Raw genomic sequence first — 15,443 nt, forward strand, 5'->3', positions numbered from 1 at the left:
TCGCAGCTTCTCAGAGCGGGCAGTCAGCCCTGCCGCTCCCCTTCCCTTCTAGAAGCCCCGTTAGAGTCTGCGGGCGGTTATTCTTCTTACGGGTCAGTTCCCCAAATTGGAGGTGGACATCCTCTACATCAGTATCACCTGCGTGTTCGCCGAGGACGGGGGAGATGGTTCAGTAAATGTGAAAGCGTAAGTATGTCTGGGTCCCCAGCACCCAGATAGAAGCTATTGCAGTGTACATCTTTATCCCTGGGGCTTGGAGGTCCCTGGAGCTCACTGACCAGCCAGCACAGATGAATTAATGAGCTCTAGGTTCAGAGATCCTGTCTCGAAAACAAAGTGATCAAGCAGTATATCTGACATCAACCTCTGGCCTCAACACACAGGGAGAAAAAATCCCACTGCCCTAGGGCAATGCTACTCAGGGTAGCGAGGGCTCTGTTCCCTGCAGGCGGGTAAAGCTTTGCTGGGGGCTTCTTCAACTGGTGCACTTTACAGAGAAAGGCGGCTATTAAAACTGAGCACTGCTGGACAAAATTGCTAACACATTTTTAAAATCAAGGCACACACACAAAAAAAGATGAACTCCTCCAAGCAACTTAATTGAATTCCATAGCAAAGCTCAAAATGTTTATAATACAAAACTCCAGCAGTAATAAACTACTAGGCATGAAAATAAGAGAGAAAGCCACTAAAAACATGCTATCTGTGGGTGAGGACAGAAAGAACTAGAAGTCACTAAAAACAGCAAAGATGTGAGGAGGCTATGGAAACACCTAGATATTTTCAGAGAGTAGAGAAAAGAACAACTAAGCTTGTAAATCAGATATTACAGTAAGAGAACTACAAAGTACAAGGTGAAAATATTGGTTAACAGTAATGGGAGATGAGGGCCTTGCAGGAAAAGTTATCAGATGGCAATAAACTGCGAAGAGAAAAGGGTATTTCAACAGTGGAAGTCAGGGACCTATAAACAGGACTTGCTACCCCAGGTGAGTGGCGGGCACTGCCTAACTGAAATTTCTTGGGAAGGAAAAACAGAAAAATACTTGAAAAAATGACTGAAAAATTTCCAAATTTTATAAAACTGTAAACTGACAAAAGCAAGCACCTGTGGGTTTGATAAAACCGTAAACCTATAAATCTAAGCCACAATGAAAGGGCTAAAGTGTTGTCACATTAAAACTTCATCAAGCAAGGTGTGGTGATGCCTATTTAAAATTCCTGTTACTTGGGAAGCCAGAGGCAGGTGGATTCCAAGTTCATGGCCAGCCTGGGCAAAAAAGCAAAAGCTCTTCAATTCTAGTAATGTGAAAGGACAAATATAAAGCACTGTGTAAAGTCTACTCAGTGAAACACATGCCCTTGAGTTGGTGACGGAGACCCACAGTAGGGGTTCTACTTGCAACTATAGATTTTCTATTTTAAAAGTCACAGATATATTTAACAAACATGTATGCACTTTGTGAAGCTAAGGGCAATTTTGTGACAAGCCCTGTCCTGGGATGTACCTTTCTCAGGTAACTATAAACTACACACGATACCCACATCACGGAAAAGGCCTACCAATATGGCAAGGGCTGGTAAGGACACAGTGAGTAACGAGGGGTGTGCATGGCATTAAAGTGGGGTGCAAATCACGACTCTTGAAATCTAGTTATCGCCGGAACACTTCTGTTTCATATTATAAAGTAACAGCCCAGCCTGAAATCACTCATCTACAACCAGCCTCTGAGATGAGTCTCATCATAATTTTGCCTTTTAAATTTGCAAAGATGATTTCTTTGCCATGTCTAGTATCTGAAGTGACAGCGTCAAAGTTTTACAGGTATCATTGTACAATATTTTATTGTAAGCCTTTAGACATCAAGATCCAGATTCATATACTTCCTGAAATCCTCAGCTAACTCCACAGAATCCAAGATACAAATGTATCTTCTTCTTGAAAAAGAATCTCTCTCTCTCTGACAGACAGAAATCTTAGAATACCACCAGTGTTACATAAATTCCTATGAAATCCTGTAGCATTTGACTCCAGATGATGAAGGTGGAAATGTCATCTTTTCACATCAGAGTTTTATCGATTTCTTTTAAGTGATTGAGCAAACACCATATTTAAGTCAATATTTATTTTGATTAATATTTTACAAAATTCTGACAGGTTTAATTTATGTAAGGAGGACTAATTTATTAAACACTTTACAAGTTTTTCTTTCCACAGAATAACACAGTAAGTAGCAAAATAATACTTGGCACAGTTATAAATAATGGGAATATAAAATAAAAATGTTCATAGCTTAAGCAGGATGTGTTTTTAAGCCTAGTATTTAAAATAAACTCCTACAAACAACAAAAGTATGGGTGAGGAAACTCCAAAGAATCCTGTTCAGAGCCGAGAATCGGGCTGAGCAGTCAGAAGTGCCCTCAGAGGGCTCCCTCACACAGCCTGAGAGCTGGGTTAAACTGCTCATCCACACAAGACCACAAAGAAACGATGCCTCCAGACCATCTGACAGCTCTGTTACAGATGTCGGAGACTATGAAATGTTAGAACTAAAAGCATCTCCTTGCAAATACTTGCCATGTAACTACACATCTACAGGGGTTGTCTGCTTTACTGAGCAGCACCTTTCACACTGAAAGAATATTGTATCTCGAAGAAAGGACGAGGTAACAACATTCTTATTCAAACAGAGAACCACCATAGTCTTTAACTGTTGGTAAAAATGTATCTGATAAAAATTGCAACTGAGTCTTCCTGTGAAGTGACTCGAAATACAAAATTAAAACAAATCCTAGTGTTTTATAAATAACTTTCAAATTTAAAAATTATCTAAAATTTCCCCCCATTATTAGCCAAAACTAACAGAGACATTTGTACAGTTGACCATTTTTTTTTACATTCTATGACAAAATGTTACATTGCTATTACCACCCCACACCCATCTCTTCCCTTTTCAAAAATAAAGTACATATGCCAATTCTAATATTTAAAACCCTCAAATACAATAAGGGTCATTTGAAGAGGGTGATTTATGGTCAAAGAAATTACTATAAAATGGTAGTACCTGGAAATACTGAACATTAACTATATACACCTTCACTGCTCCTCTTCCTAAGGCAAGGGGCGGGTATACCACTAGATTGCTTTAATACCTGTAACCAGCATTTTACAGGGAATACTAATTTTACCTAGCACTGGACATGCAGTGAACTTGCAGGGTATAGTGCCTATTAACAGCAATATTGAACACCACTAGAAGCTCATTAATCTCTCCCTTTTCTTTTTGGTTGGGCAAAATGAAATGAGCAGCTTTAAAAACACTAACACATAGACACAAAGAGAAAACTATTTGATAAATTATTTATATACACATACACATTCTTTACACTGGTCTAGGGTCTGTCTCAGTCTGCCCCCTCCCCCGACCCCTCCCACAGGGTGCTGGAACCACAGTTTACTACAGCATTGAAGAGAACTAAAGCGAGTCTCACTGTAAACAGAATCGTGGAAGCAGTGACGTCACTCATGAGGGTACGGGAATGCCGCAACAGAACTGGATCAGCACATCACATTGAACAGCAGAGTCTGAGACTTTCACAAAGTGTTACGAACGTCAAAACACATTCAACATTGGAAAACTTAAAGTAACCCTGGGGTTTAGATCCTACTTTCTGAGAGGTCATTAAAAAAAGAAAAGAAAAAAAGAAAAAAAAAGAATAGTCCATTAGCTTTTCATGTATTCACATGTGCTATGTACAGAGATCATGCTCCATCTTTAGCTTAAATTCCATTATTTTGCCTACAATTTATTTTTCAGTTCAGAATTTAAAAAGAATTCACTTATTTCTATTAATAAGAATTTTGCATTACTTATTTGTTTTGCTTCTTGTTGAAAATCCACCTCAACTCTTAAAAAAAAATTGGGCTGTTTTGCACATGAAATTATTCCTAATTTATGCTTCACTGGACAGTATCTGCTAGTATACATTATATGCAGTATGACATGCACTTAGTAGGGCTTTAAATTTCAACAAAATATTATGACTTAGTATACTCATGCAAGTGCTTTATTATCAGACCAGGAGACCTCAGAGCAAGGCTACTAGAAATTATCTCACTGAGCTAGAAGTAACCCAGCATTGCAACAGCTGGTGGCAACACAACAGCGAGCACATTTCCGTGAACATTATTTCCCTGTGCCTTTGAGAACACAGTGCAGTAGATCTCTAATAAAACCACATGATTTTCATCACAGTATTTACATGTACATCTAAAATGTACATAATACTAGACACCGATTTAAGACAATTCTCCTGGAATTAGATGCAATACTCTTAAGTATTGCATAATACAATTTAGCCATATAACACAAATTCAGTTTTAGTTATAACAACATTTATCCTTGGTATACCATCTCTAGTAACAAGTTCATGTTTTCATGACATATGTTATGAGAACAAAACGGAAGAGTATATTATGAATTCCTACATTAAGAAGCATGAAAATTATTTTTATGATCTTTATTCTCCCTGGAAGTGGCAGTGTCCCTTTTATTAATAAAAGTATTGAAAAAAAGGACTGTAAAATTCACTGTTAGCCCTACATATAGCATGCTATTTGTTCCAAGAATGTGGATTCGAGTGAGAGAGAGACACGAACAGACACAATCTTCAGGCACCACTCAGCAATATTGTTTCATAGGATAAAGACGCTGCTACACAAGCTGGTACCCAGATCCTGATATTTGGTCATATTCTATAGTATACTGCCTGGTCCAGTCCACGATAACAGGGCGAAAGAGGCCACAGCATCGAAATTCAAAGAAGTCTATAATATTCCTTACACATCCATGGCTAAAATCAGACCCCAAAAGAAAGGAGAATTCAGTTAGTATGAATGACTTAATATAACTTTTCACGTTAACATTTTTTTAAGCTTAAAAATCAGACTGCCTTCAAGAAAAAAGTGATTGATCACTGCAAAACAGACACATTTTCATGATTCTCCATAGCTCTGTGAGCATTCATTTGCTAATTAAAACACTACACAATTAAACATACCAACTACTTCATTCCAATGTCATACACTCTATTTGCTTCTAACACGCACCAGCAAAAATAATAAAAAACACACTTTCTTGATTACTGCCAATAAACCAAATTATGTCAAAAATAGAGAAAAGTAAAAGTAAAAATAATTATACACATATGAATTTGACAATGGACTAACAATGTATAATGAATGCCAGGGCGAACTCAGGGACTTTAAGTCATCATTAACACTTGGAAAAGCAGTCCATTTCACCTCAAATATAATAACTGTACCTCTAGTAAGAGTCTTCATTTTCATGTAAGAATTGCTTTCTCTTCCAGAAGAATACAATAACTAATCATAGTCCCGAAGTTTGAGGGTCAGTAATAGCTTATACAAAATTCAGCATCAGGGCAGAGGTTAAGTTTACAGTGTTTATTAGGAGTATAAATATATACTTACTGTGACAGATTTTACATCTTGGTGTCATGACTAACACCACTTCATCAAAACCCTGCAATTCAGTAACAGTTAAATCTAGCCTAAGCATGGCTAAAAGAAAAACATTCCTACTCCAGCTTTTCTACAGAAAACACTACACCTACAGAAAACATTTCCCTGTGATGTAGTCACTGAACATTATGGAGTTTGTTTTCTATGAAACATGCAACAAAGGAACACAGCGTGTTTATAAATATATACATACTTGAATGGGCTTTCAATAGATGTTGTTGTGACTTTAAAGTGCTTGTATCTCCTGGCATTCATTCTCTCATTTGTAGTAATTCCTAAACATGTTATCTGAGAAAAAGAAAAAAGCAGCTCATTGTCCTTTCTGAATATTTAATATAAACAAAATCCTCAAGACGATTAGCATAGAATAAAGAAAGATGTGACCTGTGTTTGGTATTCTGTAGGAGAGCATCAAGCTAGTTCACATAGCATCACTCAAGGTGACTGACAACAAATTCTTATAAAATGAATGGTATATGCCTGTAATCCTAGCATTCAAACAGCTGAGGCAGGAAGATGCCAAATTCAGAGTCCAAATTCAGAGTCAACCTAGTCTACAAAGTGATACTGTGCCCAAAAACCCAAAGAAAAAGAGGGGATTTTTGAATAAATACTAGTATTTGTACATAATAAAACAGTATCATTCAAGTGAAAAGAAAATTAATAGTATCACAATGTAAGCTCACACATATCCAACTGTAAGCATCTTAACCAGGAATAAAAATTTCTGCTAAAAGCAGAGTAAGAAGGGATAAAGGAGGCAGAAAGGAAAAGCAAATAAGAAAATCAAACTGATCCTTAAGAAGTTTTATAAATTTTATAGTTAACATACCAAGGAAAAACCACTTGTACATACCTGGTACATCTGACACATGAGTAACACGGCCACCCACATGAAATGAAACACACTGTTCAGAAACATCCAAAACATCCACGGGGAGCATGTGGCAATCTGAGTAATGTATGTCCAAAATCCATCCTTGGTGTAAGTGGTCTCACAGTGAAGTCCCCAGTCTAAACTCGGAAGACAGGTGACACAATTATTCTTCCGCTCACCTTAGGTATTATGGTGACACCACTAAGGAATGGGATCTAACCACCTAGATTTAATTCATGACACACAGTAGCAAACATTTTTATAATCTTAATAATTTCATAACACATCAATAAAAAAATCTACCAGAGCAAACACTAGGAAAACAGCTGCCAAACTTAAAAAGAAGTTCCTGTCTGCTAAGAATAAATAGAGAACTAGATGGCCATGGAGTGTTCTCAGCCCTGGAGAGAGTACTATCTTTTTAAACAAGATACATGAGCGGGTTTTGGTGGGTGGGAGAGCACATGAGTCACAGCAGACACCTCAGTAAGGTGGGGTTTCCTTAACACAGACTCTGCCATAAAGAATTACTAATAGAAATAATGAAAGTATCTTTGTTGGGTATGTTGATCTGGAAATTAGGTGAAATTGGACCAAATCTTTTTCTTCATCTCTATTTGGGGATTTTATTTATTACTATCCTTTCCTTTATCTCTTTCTCTGTAGGTAGCAGGACTAACAGTCTTTCTCAGATTGAGTTTCAAACCAGGACCCAAAGTATCTTTCTACTAAACTGTCCATGCACTGAAGCTCAGAAATTAGCATCTCCACCTAACTCTCAAGGCACTAAGCCCATCAATAAAACGAGTGACAATTCATCTTTCAAAAGTAACTCCTGAGATCTAACACTGCCCGGTAGGCAATAACTTACACCAAACTTTGCCAAGTATTTCAAGTTTATGCAAATTTGACCATTATGTTTACTTTCTCAGTTGTTTGGAGAAAAAGAAAGCGAGCAGTCAGTGGATCATCCTGGCCAGTAGAGCAAGCACATGCATGTGGAATGCTGGTGTGTTTCACCCAGAAGCTTTCAAAGCCTGCTAAACCAACAAGGCATGACAGGCGGCCCACTGACCACTGCTTGCTTTAACTAGACATGGAACATATTTTCCTTTATGTTTCACTCAATGCCCCAAACAATGAAGTTTTTGATAAAAGACTTTTGTTACTACATTAATTTGTTAATAAAGCAAATGTAATCTAAGTATATAAACATTTGTATTTTAAGAAGGCAGAAACTAATTATACTCACAAGAAACACAGCCATAGATCATCCAGCAGATCATGAAAAGCAAGAAGAACAGGTATCCCATAAAGTACCTATGATTGCCTGCACCTAAACACAGAAGCAATTATGTCAGCTGAGAGAAAACGACTAGGAATACACCTTCATCAGGTGTGCTGTGACAGGTAGGACACAACTTGGACAATAATCATGTACATACATTACTTATTCTGTGAAATGCTTTGAGAAAAATGTTTTCATAAATGTTTTAGAATAAGAATGCTCACAGTTACACCCATGATGTGACAAGAGCACTGGCAATCACTCTGAAGGGAGTCCCCAGAACTAACACAAAATGTAACTATGGCTTTCAATCTGTTCTTCTGGTGTGAGGGCCCTGTCAAATCCATTCCATCTTCCTTTTATAACCCTTACAATCAAGATTTCCTCTCCCATGGTCATGCAGTCTTTGCAACCATTTCCTTTCTACCCATCACCCTTTTATCTCCAAGCCACTTTCAGATCATTGACCTAACCCTCTCAGGTTGCACCAGTGATGTGACCTGTGCAATTCCTATCTGTCATTCTTCTCTGCCTCTGCACATAACTTTTCAATTATTATTGCCTTGCTTTCTTCAGTGTAATGCTTAAAATGAGTTTCATTGTTATTCAGTGTGGAAAGAAGACAGAGTAGACACCAGAGAGAATGGACAATTAAACAATTAAAGTCTTCCTGACTCACTCACTCTCTCTCTCTCTCTCTCTCTCTCTCACACACACACACACACACACACACACACACACATACACGTACATGCATCTCAATGAGTTGCTATACAAACAACCAGGAAGCATGTGGTGTGTAAGAATGAGTATCTATTTAAATCCTGCATTTCATTAGTTACCTAAAGTAATTTAAATGAACAACATACTCAGAGATTGATAATACAACTTACCTACACAATTACCCACCCATGGGCAATGATGATCAAATTTTGCTATGCAGCGGTTGCACACACCACAGTGTTTGGACCTCACTGGCTTCCGAATCTGTTAACAGACATATTAAAGTATTATGAAAATCACTGCATAAAAAGAAAAGGCTGCCCAGGAGTGGTAGTGCACTCCTTTAATCCTAGCACTCACGAGGCAGAGGCAGAGACAGGCAGATCTCTGTGAGTTCAAGGCCAGACTGGTTTACAGAGTGGGTTCTAGAACGGCCAGGACTGTTACACAGAGAAACCCTGTCTCACAAACAAAACAAGAAAAGAAAAGCTAAACATTTACACTTTCAAAATACAACTGTGAAAAAATATCAGTGTATTTCTGAGAATTATATCAACATTTCCAAACCAATAAGACCACAATTACGGTTAATTTGTTCAAAACAAAAATAATAGAAGAAGGTAAAAAGTCTCCACAATATGAAATCTTAAAACAATTTCTAAAAGAGAAGTAAAGAATGGAGAACTGACTGACAAGAGATAACAAATAAGCATTGAGCGCTGTTTCTTCTGAGACTGAACACTGTGTACCAGTGCTCTATGGCTGTGCTAACTCTCCAAAAATAAGAATAAAGGTCAATTTGTTACAATAAACGATCATACAAGTTTCTAAATAATACAAACATCAGCCCTTCTAAACCCTTAACATGAAATTTTATTTGATTAATGAACATGATGTTGGTTACTCTTTAATAAATAAGTTTCTTTTGGCATAAAGGAAGATCACGTTACAACTGAGTAAAACAGCTTTTCATATCAGAAATCTTTAATGAAGGTACCTTCCCAAAATTAACAAATCTAGCAAAAACAGTTGTGTTGTCTTTAACTGCCTCCTGTAATCTCCAATTAGGTTCAACATTTCCCCGGCTAGAACTGATAGCCATATCTAAGAAGGAAGATACTAAGGGTTTAGTAGTCATTATTTCTTAACAAAAAGCCACTATTCTGATCTTTACAAGCACTATAATGCTATTTATAGTACTTCTCCCTCTACTGTGTATGCTAAATCAGCCAAGGGGGGATCCAATGTGAAGATTGCCCAAGTCTCCTTCAATAAATGATATTTGAGGGGGAGGGGAAAAATTTTACAAGAGCACCAAATTTCAAACAAAAAGGAAATATTAAAAAAAGAAAATCTAATCAAGAATAAAAAGGTAAAGGGTGAGCTGGTCTCAAGGTTCTTGAACGTAACAACCCTTGGTCTATAACCAATACTAATTCATTTCTAAAATCCCAATCCACAAGTCGTCTTAGGAAGTCATCTATTTATCGATGTAATAAATGAAAAGCACATACCATACAGTGAAAATTATGTCTTTATAATAGGATATGCATATATAATGAGGTAGTATTTACCAAAAAGGACATGGTTTACAATAATATATAATAAAAAGTTTATGCCACAATGATAAACAGGCCACCAGCTATTTAACAAGAAAACATGTCTATAATGACTATAAAATATGCATGTCACATGCAAGCTCATATGGTATATGCATGACTTTGTGGGACATGATTGTCTTCACAGAACATCAGTGTATCTTAAGAAAACAGTAACAGTCATCTACAGTATCTGTGGTAAAGCACAGAAACCAAACTTGTAAAATGCCTGAATGTGCAAAAGAATGCAGATAGTGGCCAAAAATCACTGCCAAAGCACAGCAGTGTGCACTTTGAACACCTGTTCACAAATGGACTGTCTAAAACCTTCCCATAATCCTAAGCTATGACAACTACTTTATTAACGTATTTACTATTATATACTAACAACAAGACACTGGTTTACTTTAGGTATATAACTTAAATGCACTTATGTATGCATACTTTCATGTATGATTTAAGGAACTGTAATCATGTGGCATTGTTTAGAGTATTTTCACAGTTACTATAAAATAACTGAAACAAAAATGTAAATTTAAAACATCTACAATAAAATAATCATAACTGTAACTGATTTCATAAACAATACTTTCAAGTTTTAATGTATGACTTGATTCAAAACAACCACTTTTAAATTTAATGACAATGTAGTACTCTAAGTTGCATAGATACTTCCAGATAAATACTCAAATTCTAATTGTTACAAGGCTATGTTGTCTGAAAAATAATCCATGGGATTTAGACTGTGATTTTTTTTTTTTTTAAGATAGGGTTTCTCTGTGTAGTTTTGGAGCTTGTCTTGTAACTTGCTCTGTAAGACCACACTAGCCTTGAACTCACAGAGATCTGCCTGCCTCTCTCTGCTGGGGTTAAAGTCATGAACCACCAACGCCTGGCTTAGAGTGTGACTTTCAAACTCAAGAACTTTTTAAAACTTGATTTAAAATGATAGTAGGTTTTACATTTTGAAGGGTAAAAGAGTAAGAGCAGATATGACCAGGGCTCTGAGGTGCAGTATGGGTTTGCTACCAGGAACAGGCACACTCTAGACAGACATTCCTTCATCCCTGCCCTCTTCTCCCACAGACTACATGATGATGGGGAGTTGGGGGAGGATACCCTCTGTGCTGAGATACTGTCAGGAGGAAGAGGAGACAAAGAAGAGAAAATATAAATATTACCAAGCAGGTACTGCAGAATATACTGAGGTCCAGACTTCCAGTCTCTGCAAGTTCAACTATTGTCTGTGAATTTAAAAAACAAAAACACTTTTACTCAAAATGCTCACCTACTCTTTTGTCATTATTATGGATCAGTAAACATGCCATCTTTACCAGTCTTTTTAAGCTCAAATAAGGTACCCTGACTGACTCATTCTCAACATCCCACTGCTGTAGGAAATCCACAGGACATCAGCAAGTCCATACAGTTTTGCCAAAAAGGTAGCTAAAGTAGTTAGTTAATTACCGGTAGGAATGAGTCATTAAATTTGTTTCCGTTTTGAACAAGCTGTCTAGTTTTGTTTCCTTGTCTTGATAAAGGCTCTCCTGCAGTTGAGACAGGTGCTGAGATTACAGGTGTACTTCTCCCCACACCAGCTAAAATGCTCTTAAAATAATCTAAAATGTCCCGTCCAACTCTCTACTGACAGAAGACTTGACAAAATCAACTTCAAGACCCGGGCCTGTGGAAAAGGACACCCTACATCAGTCATGCACAGAGAAACTCTGGCTCCTGAAATGGGACATTAGTGCTGGCTTTCTAGTTTAACAGGTAAGGTACCCAGACTACCCTAGGTAAAGGAAATGAAGTTTAGTTAAACCACAACACGTAAACCAGGCTTAACAAGGGCACCAGGGTGAACACAGAAAATATGGACGGGCACAATTAACTCTGCCTAATGAAGGTGTCACTGATTCTAATCTACATCTCTTCTACGAACACTGAAAAACTGGCTGTCAATATCACCACCTTTTTCTTTTGTTCTTCTGTAGCTTTAATAATCCCTGGATCTGATTTCCAAGACTTTCCAAAATTGTAGAAAAGTGCAACACTGTTAGCAAGGAAGGGAAGGTGAATAAATAAAAAGTTGAGATGTATCCAAAGTTAAGGAACCTAAAACAGAAATTTCTATATAGAGATTTATAATCCATATGGTGTTACCACACAACACCACATATCACCCCAAAATGGTGAGTCTTTCTAAATCAAAATTATTTCCCATAATGTTTATAACTAAGTACAAAAAAGTGAAACACGACTCCCCCCACCCCCCCACCCCCCCAGAAACATCTGTTTAGCTTTGGAGCCTGCCCTGGAACTCAATCTGAAGCCCAGGCTGGCCTCAAACTCACAGAGATCCCCCTGCCTCTGCCTCCATTAAAGATACGCACCACTACTGCCCAGTTAAGTCACAAAGTCTTATATGATTGATACTTTAAAAGTCAGTAAATATTAAAAAATTCAGTAGATCAATACTGCTCTTGACAAAAATGAAGGTATTTTCACAAAATTAGACATGTACTTTTCTTCTTGCACCAAAATTTTTATATATTATATAAAGATATATAGATACCAAACTCTTCAGATAGCTATGTTGATTAGCTTCAATTGTATATTTGACAGAACCTGGAGTCACCTGGGTTATGTCCCAGTTAGGGATTATCCACATTCGGTTGGCCTGGGTACATTTCTGTGGTAGATTTTCTTTTAAAAAAAAAAAAAAATTTCCTTTTCACTGACCTACATTTATTTGTATCTCAGGGGAGGGGAAGAGTTAGGTGTGTGTGTGTGTGTGTGTGTGAGAGAGAGAGAGAGAGAGAGAGAGAGAGAGAGAGAGAGAGAGTGAGAGTGTGTAAAGTGCCCACAGGACAGATAAAGGCACTGGATTCCATGGATCTGGAGTGATAGGCAGTCGTGAGCCACCTGACCGGGTCAAACTCTGGCCTTCTGGAAGTACAGCAAGATTAACTGCTAAGTCACCTCTCTAGCTGCTCCAAGTTGCTTTTTACTAAGGGACCACAGAAACAAAACTGATATCCGCATAGTTATATATTTAAAGGGTACATTTAACTACAAGAAAGACAATAAAGATAAATTTTCTCCTTTGCCTTCTTTTGAACATACTCAAGTTGATGTTAATTTTAGAAAACATATTTTTAAACCTTCCTAAAATAGAAAGGTTTTACCTAATAAAAATACAACAAATATACCAGGCATTTATAAATATAAAAGGGGCTAGAGAGAGATATCAGAAGAGCTGGCTGCTCTTCCAGAGCTCCTGAGTTCAATTCCCAGCAACTACATGGTGGCTCACAATCATCTATAATATAAATATAAAAAAATGAAAAACTATATAAAAATATTGCTAAAACAGTAAGGGTCCTGAAACCTAGAATATCTGGTTCACTCAATAGCAAGATGTGATGCAGAAAGAATTAACATACAAGAAGGCTGAAAGATTTCACTTCGCCATGCACATAGACTGCTTATTTTTTTCATGAAGGAAAGTTATAAAAAGAACTTGAATGAAATAATCCTACATGTTTGAACACCAAATAAATACATCAAATACAAGAGAAGCACAGAGGAAAAGATTCACTATTAGCACTACTAAGTGATACCAATTTTTAGCACATTAGTGGCACGTTGCCTGACTTTTTAGCAGCATTAAGAAAAACTGTTGCCATTTTTTCAGGCAAAAAGCATTATTTTCCTCTTTTGACTATGAGCATTTATGTTCTAACACTCCACAGTGAGAGACTGAACTCACTGCCATTAACATTTTCATTTCTGTTCTACAGGGGTGGCTGTGGCAGGTGATCCCAGCTCAGCCCTGTCAGGAAAAAGGGAACCTCAGGCAGAACCTCAACAGGCTCCGGTGCAAGAGTTCACAACTAAGCCTTTTCTCTTGGCAAAGAAAAGGTGAATGCAAACAGCCAGCTCAGATGGTGAAGTGGTGTCACCTTGACAGCAAAGGGGACAGGGAAAAAAAAAAAAAAAAAAACCAAAAAACAAAAAAAAATTTCCACATAGCCTATGACAGAAAACATGAAAGTCTGGGTAAATTCACTTCAGTTAGTCATAAGAAAGATGAAAGACGAGAAATGGCCTAACAATTATGTTAGCAAATGTTCAAGAAAAATCAAAGGAGAAAAAAGGTATATAGCAGCCATAAGCCAAAGAATCCGTCTCAAAGAAAGCACACCCTAAGGACAAAAGCAACTGAGCTGACAATGTTTCAATAATTAAGTTTATCTACAAGGGCCAGTGAGATGACTCAGCAGGTTGAAAGTACTTGCTGTGCAAACATGAACACCTGAGCTCAATACAGATAGCAAACGGTGGAAGAAGACAGCCAGCCCAACAGTGGTCCCTCAGACTCCACCAGAAACCATGGCAGGAACACAGCCCCCCATGCTCATACACAATAATAGGAAAAGGCAAGTTTTAAGTTTAAATGTGAACCCTAGCAAACAATTTAAGGACAAGGCAATAAGACAGATAAAAAGGGGTGCTTCTTTCTAGAAGAAAACAAATTGAGACCAAACAAAAACAATTATATAATCATACACTAGGAAAACTAAGCACACACACACACACACACACAGAAAGGCTAATACACTTAGGCTGTCCTCACTCACTCCCACCTCAGCCTCTGATGATAGGTGTGTGCAACCACACCCAGAACATTCTCAATTGTAATGCCTTCTCTTTGGATAAAGGTGAGTTTCTGTCCGTTTGTTTATCTTTTGCATGCACCCCCAGGTTCAGTAGAAATAGAGAGATACACTAGGCACTAAAGTACAAGTCTAGAGATGAACTGGTCCCAAAAGCTAGTTAGTGTCTATACCGTGGTTACATACGCATGTTTACAAGACTCATTTTTAATGTCAACCCTACACAGGCTAGAAGAAAATGCTCTTTAAAAGTAAATAAATAATGCTGAATTAAAAGATATATATGTATATATAGTTAGTGCTTTTGACCTTTAGGTATTATATATCCATGCTAACAAAGTTCGATGTATAAGAAAGAAACCCAAACCCATATACACATAGCAATGCCTACAAAATGATGAGGAAAAACTGACTTCACACAAAGAGAAATTGATAAACACATCAATATGCTGGAAACGTAACAATTCTCTCCAGTGGTAAATGTAGATGGTGACAGAATGCCTGGCATTTGTGCTGAAAAAGTATATGGGGTATTACTTCCTAACTTGCTGAGTTAAAGGACAAACTGAGAACTTAGAAAGAGCACAGTGGCCCAGGCCAATAGTCCAAGGTGCATGGGGGCAGAGACAGGGCTCCCCTGAGAACAGGAGGTCCAGGCCAGGCTGGGCAACATCACAAAACCTTCCCAAAACCAAACAAGCCACATGATGTGGTAGACTGGTTCATGTATACT

The 15,443-nt window shown here is 37.6% G+C and overlaps 1 protein-coding gene across 1 annotated transcript in view; it reads right to left on the reverse strand.

Moving 5' to 3' along the window:
* Nucleotides 1–3,702: 3,702 nt before the first annotated feature.
* The window catches only part of Zdhhc17 (zinc finger DHHC-type palmitoyltransferase 17), a 51,897-nt gene continuing 40,156 nt past the window's right edge, over nucleotides 3,703–15,443 (reverse strand). Inside the window, exons 11-17 of the mRNA XM_051206433.1 lie at nucleotides 12,003–12,125; nucleotides 11,213–11,275; nucleotides 8,604–8,697; nucleotides 7,675–7,758; nucleotides 6,402–6,559; nucleotides 5,739–5,833; nucleotides 3,703–4,854 (exon numbers count right to left, since the gene is read on the reverse strand). Coding sequence (XP_051062390.1) covers nucleotides 4,716–4,854; nucleotides 5,739–5,833; nucleotides 6,402–6,559; nucleotides 7,675–7,758; nucleotides 8,604–8,697; nucleotides 11,213–11,275; nucleotides 12,003–12,125 — 756 coding nt within the window. The 3' untranslated portion in view covers nucleotides 3,703–4,715. The remainder of the gene's footprint in view (nucleotides 4,855–5,738; nucleotides 5,834–6,401; nucleotides 6,560–7,674; nucleotides 7,759–8,603; nucleotides 8,698–11,212; nucleotides 11,276–12,002; nucleotides 12,126–15,443) is intronic.

This window comes from Phodopus roborovskii, unplaced genomic scaffold, assembly GCF_943737965.1.
Source record: "Phodopus roborovskii unplaced genomic scaffold, PHOROB, whole genome shotgun sequence".
NCBI classification, from domain to species: domain Eukaryota; kingdom Metazoa; phylum Chordata; class Mammalia; order Rodentia; family Cricetidae; genus Phodopus; species Phodopus roborovskii.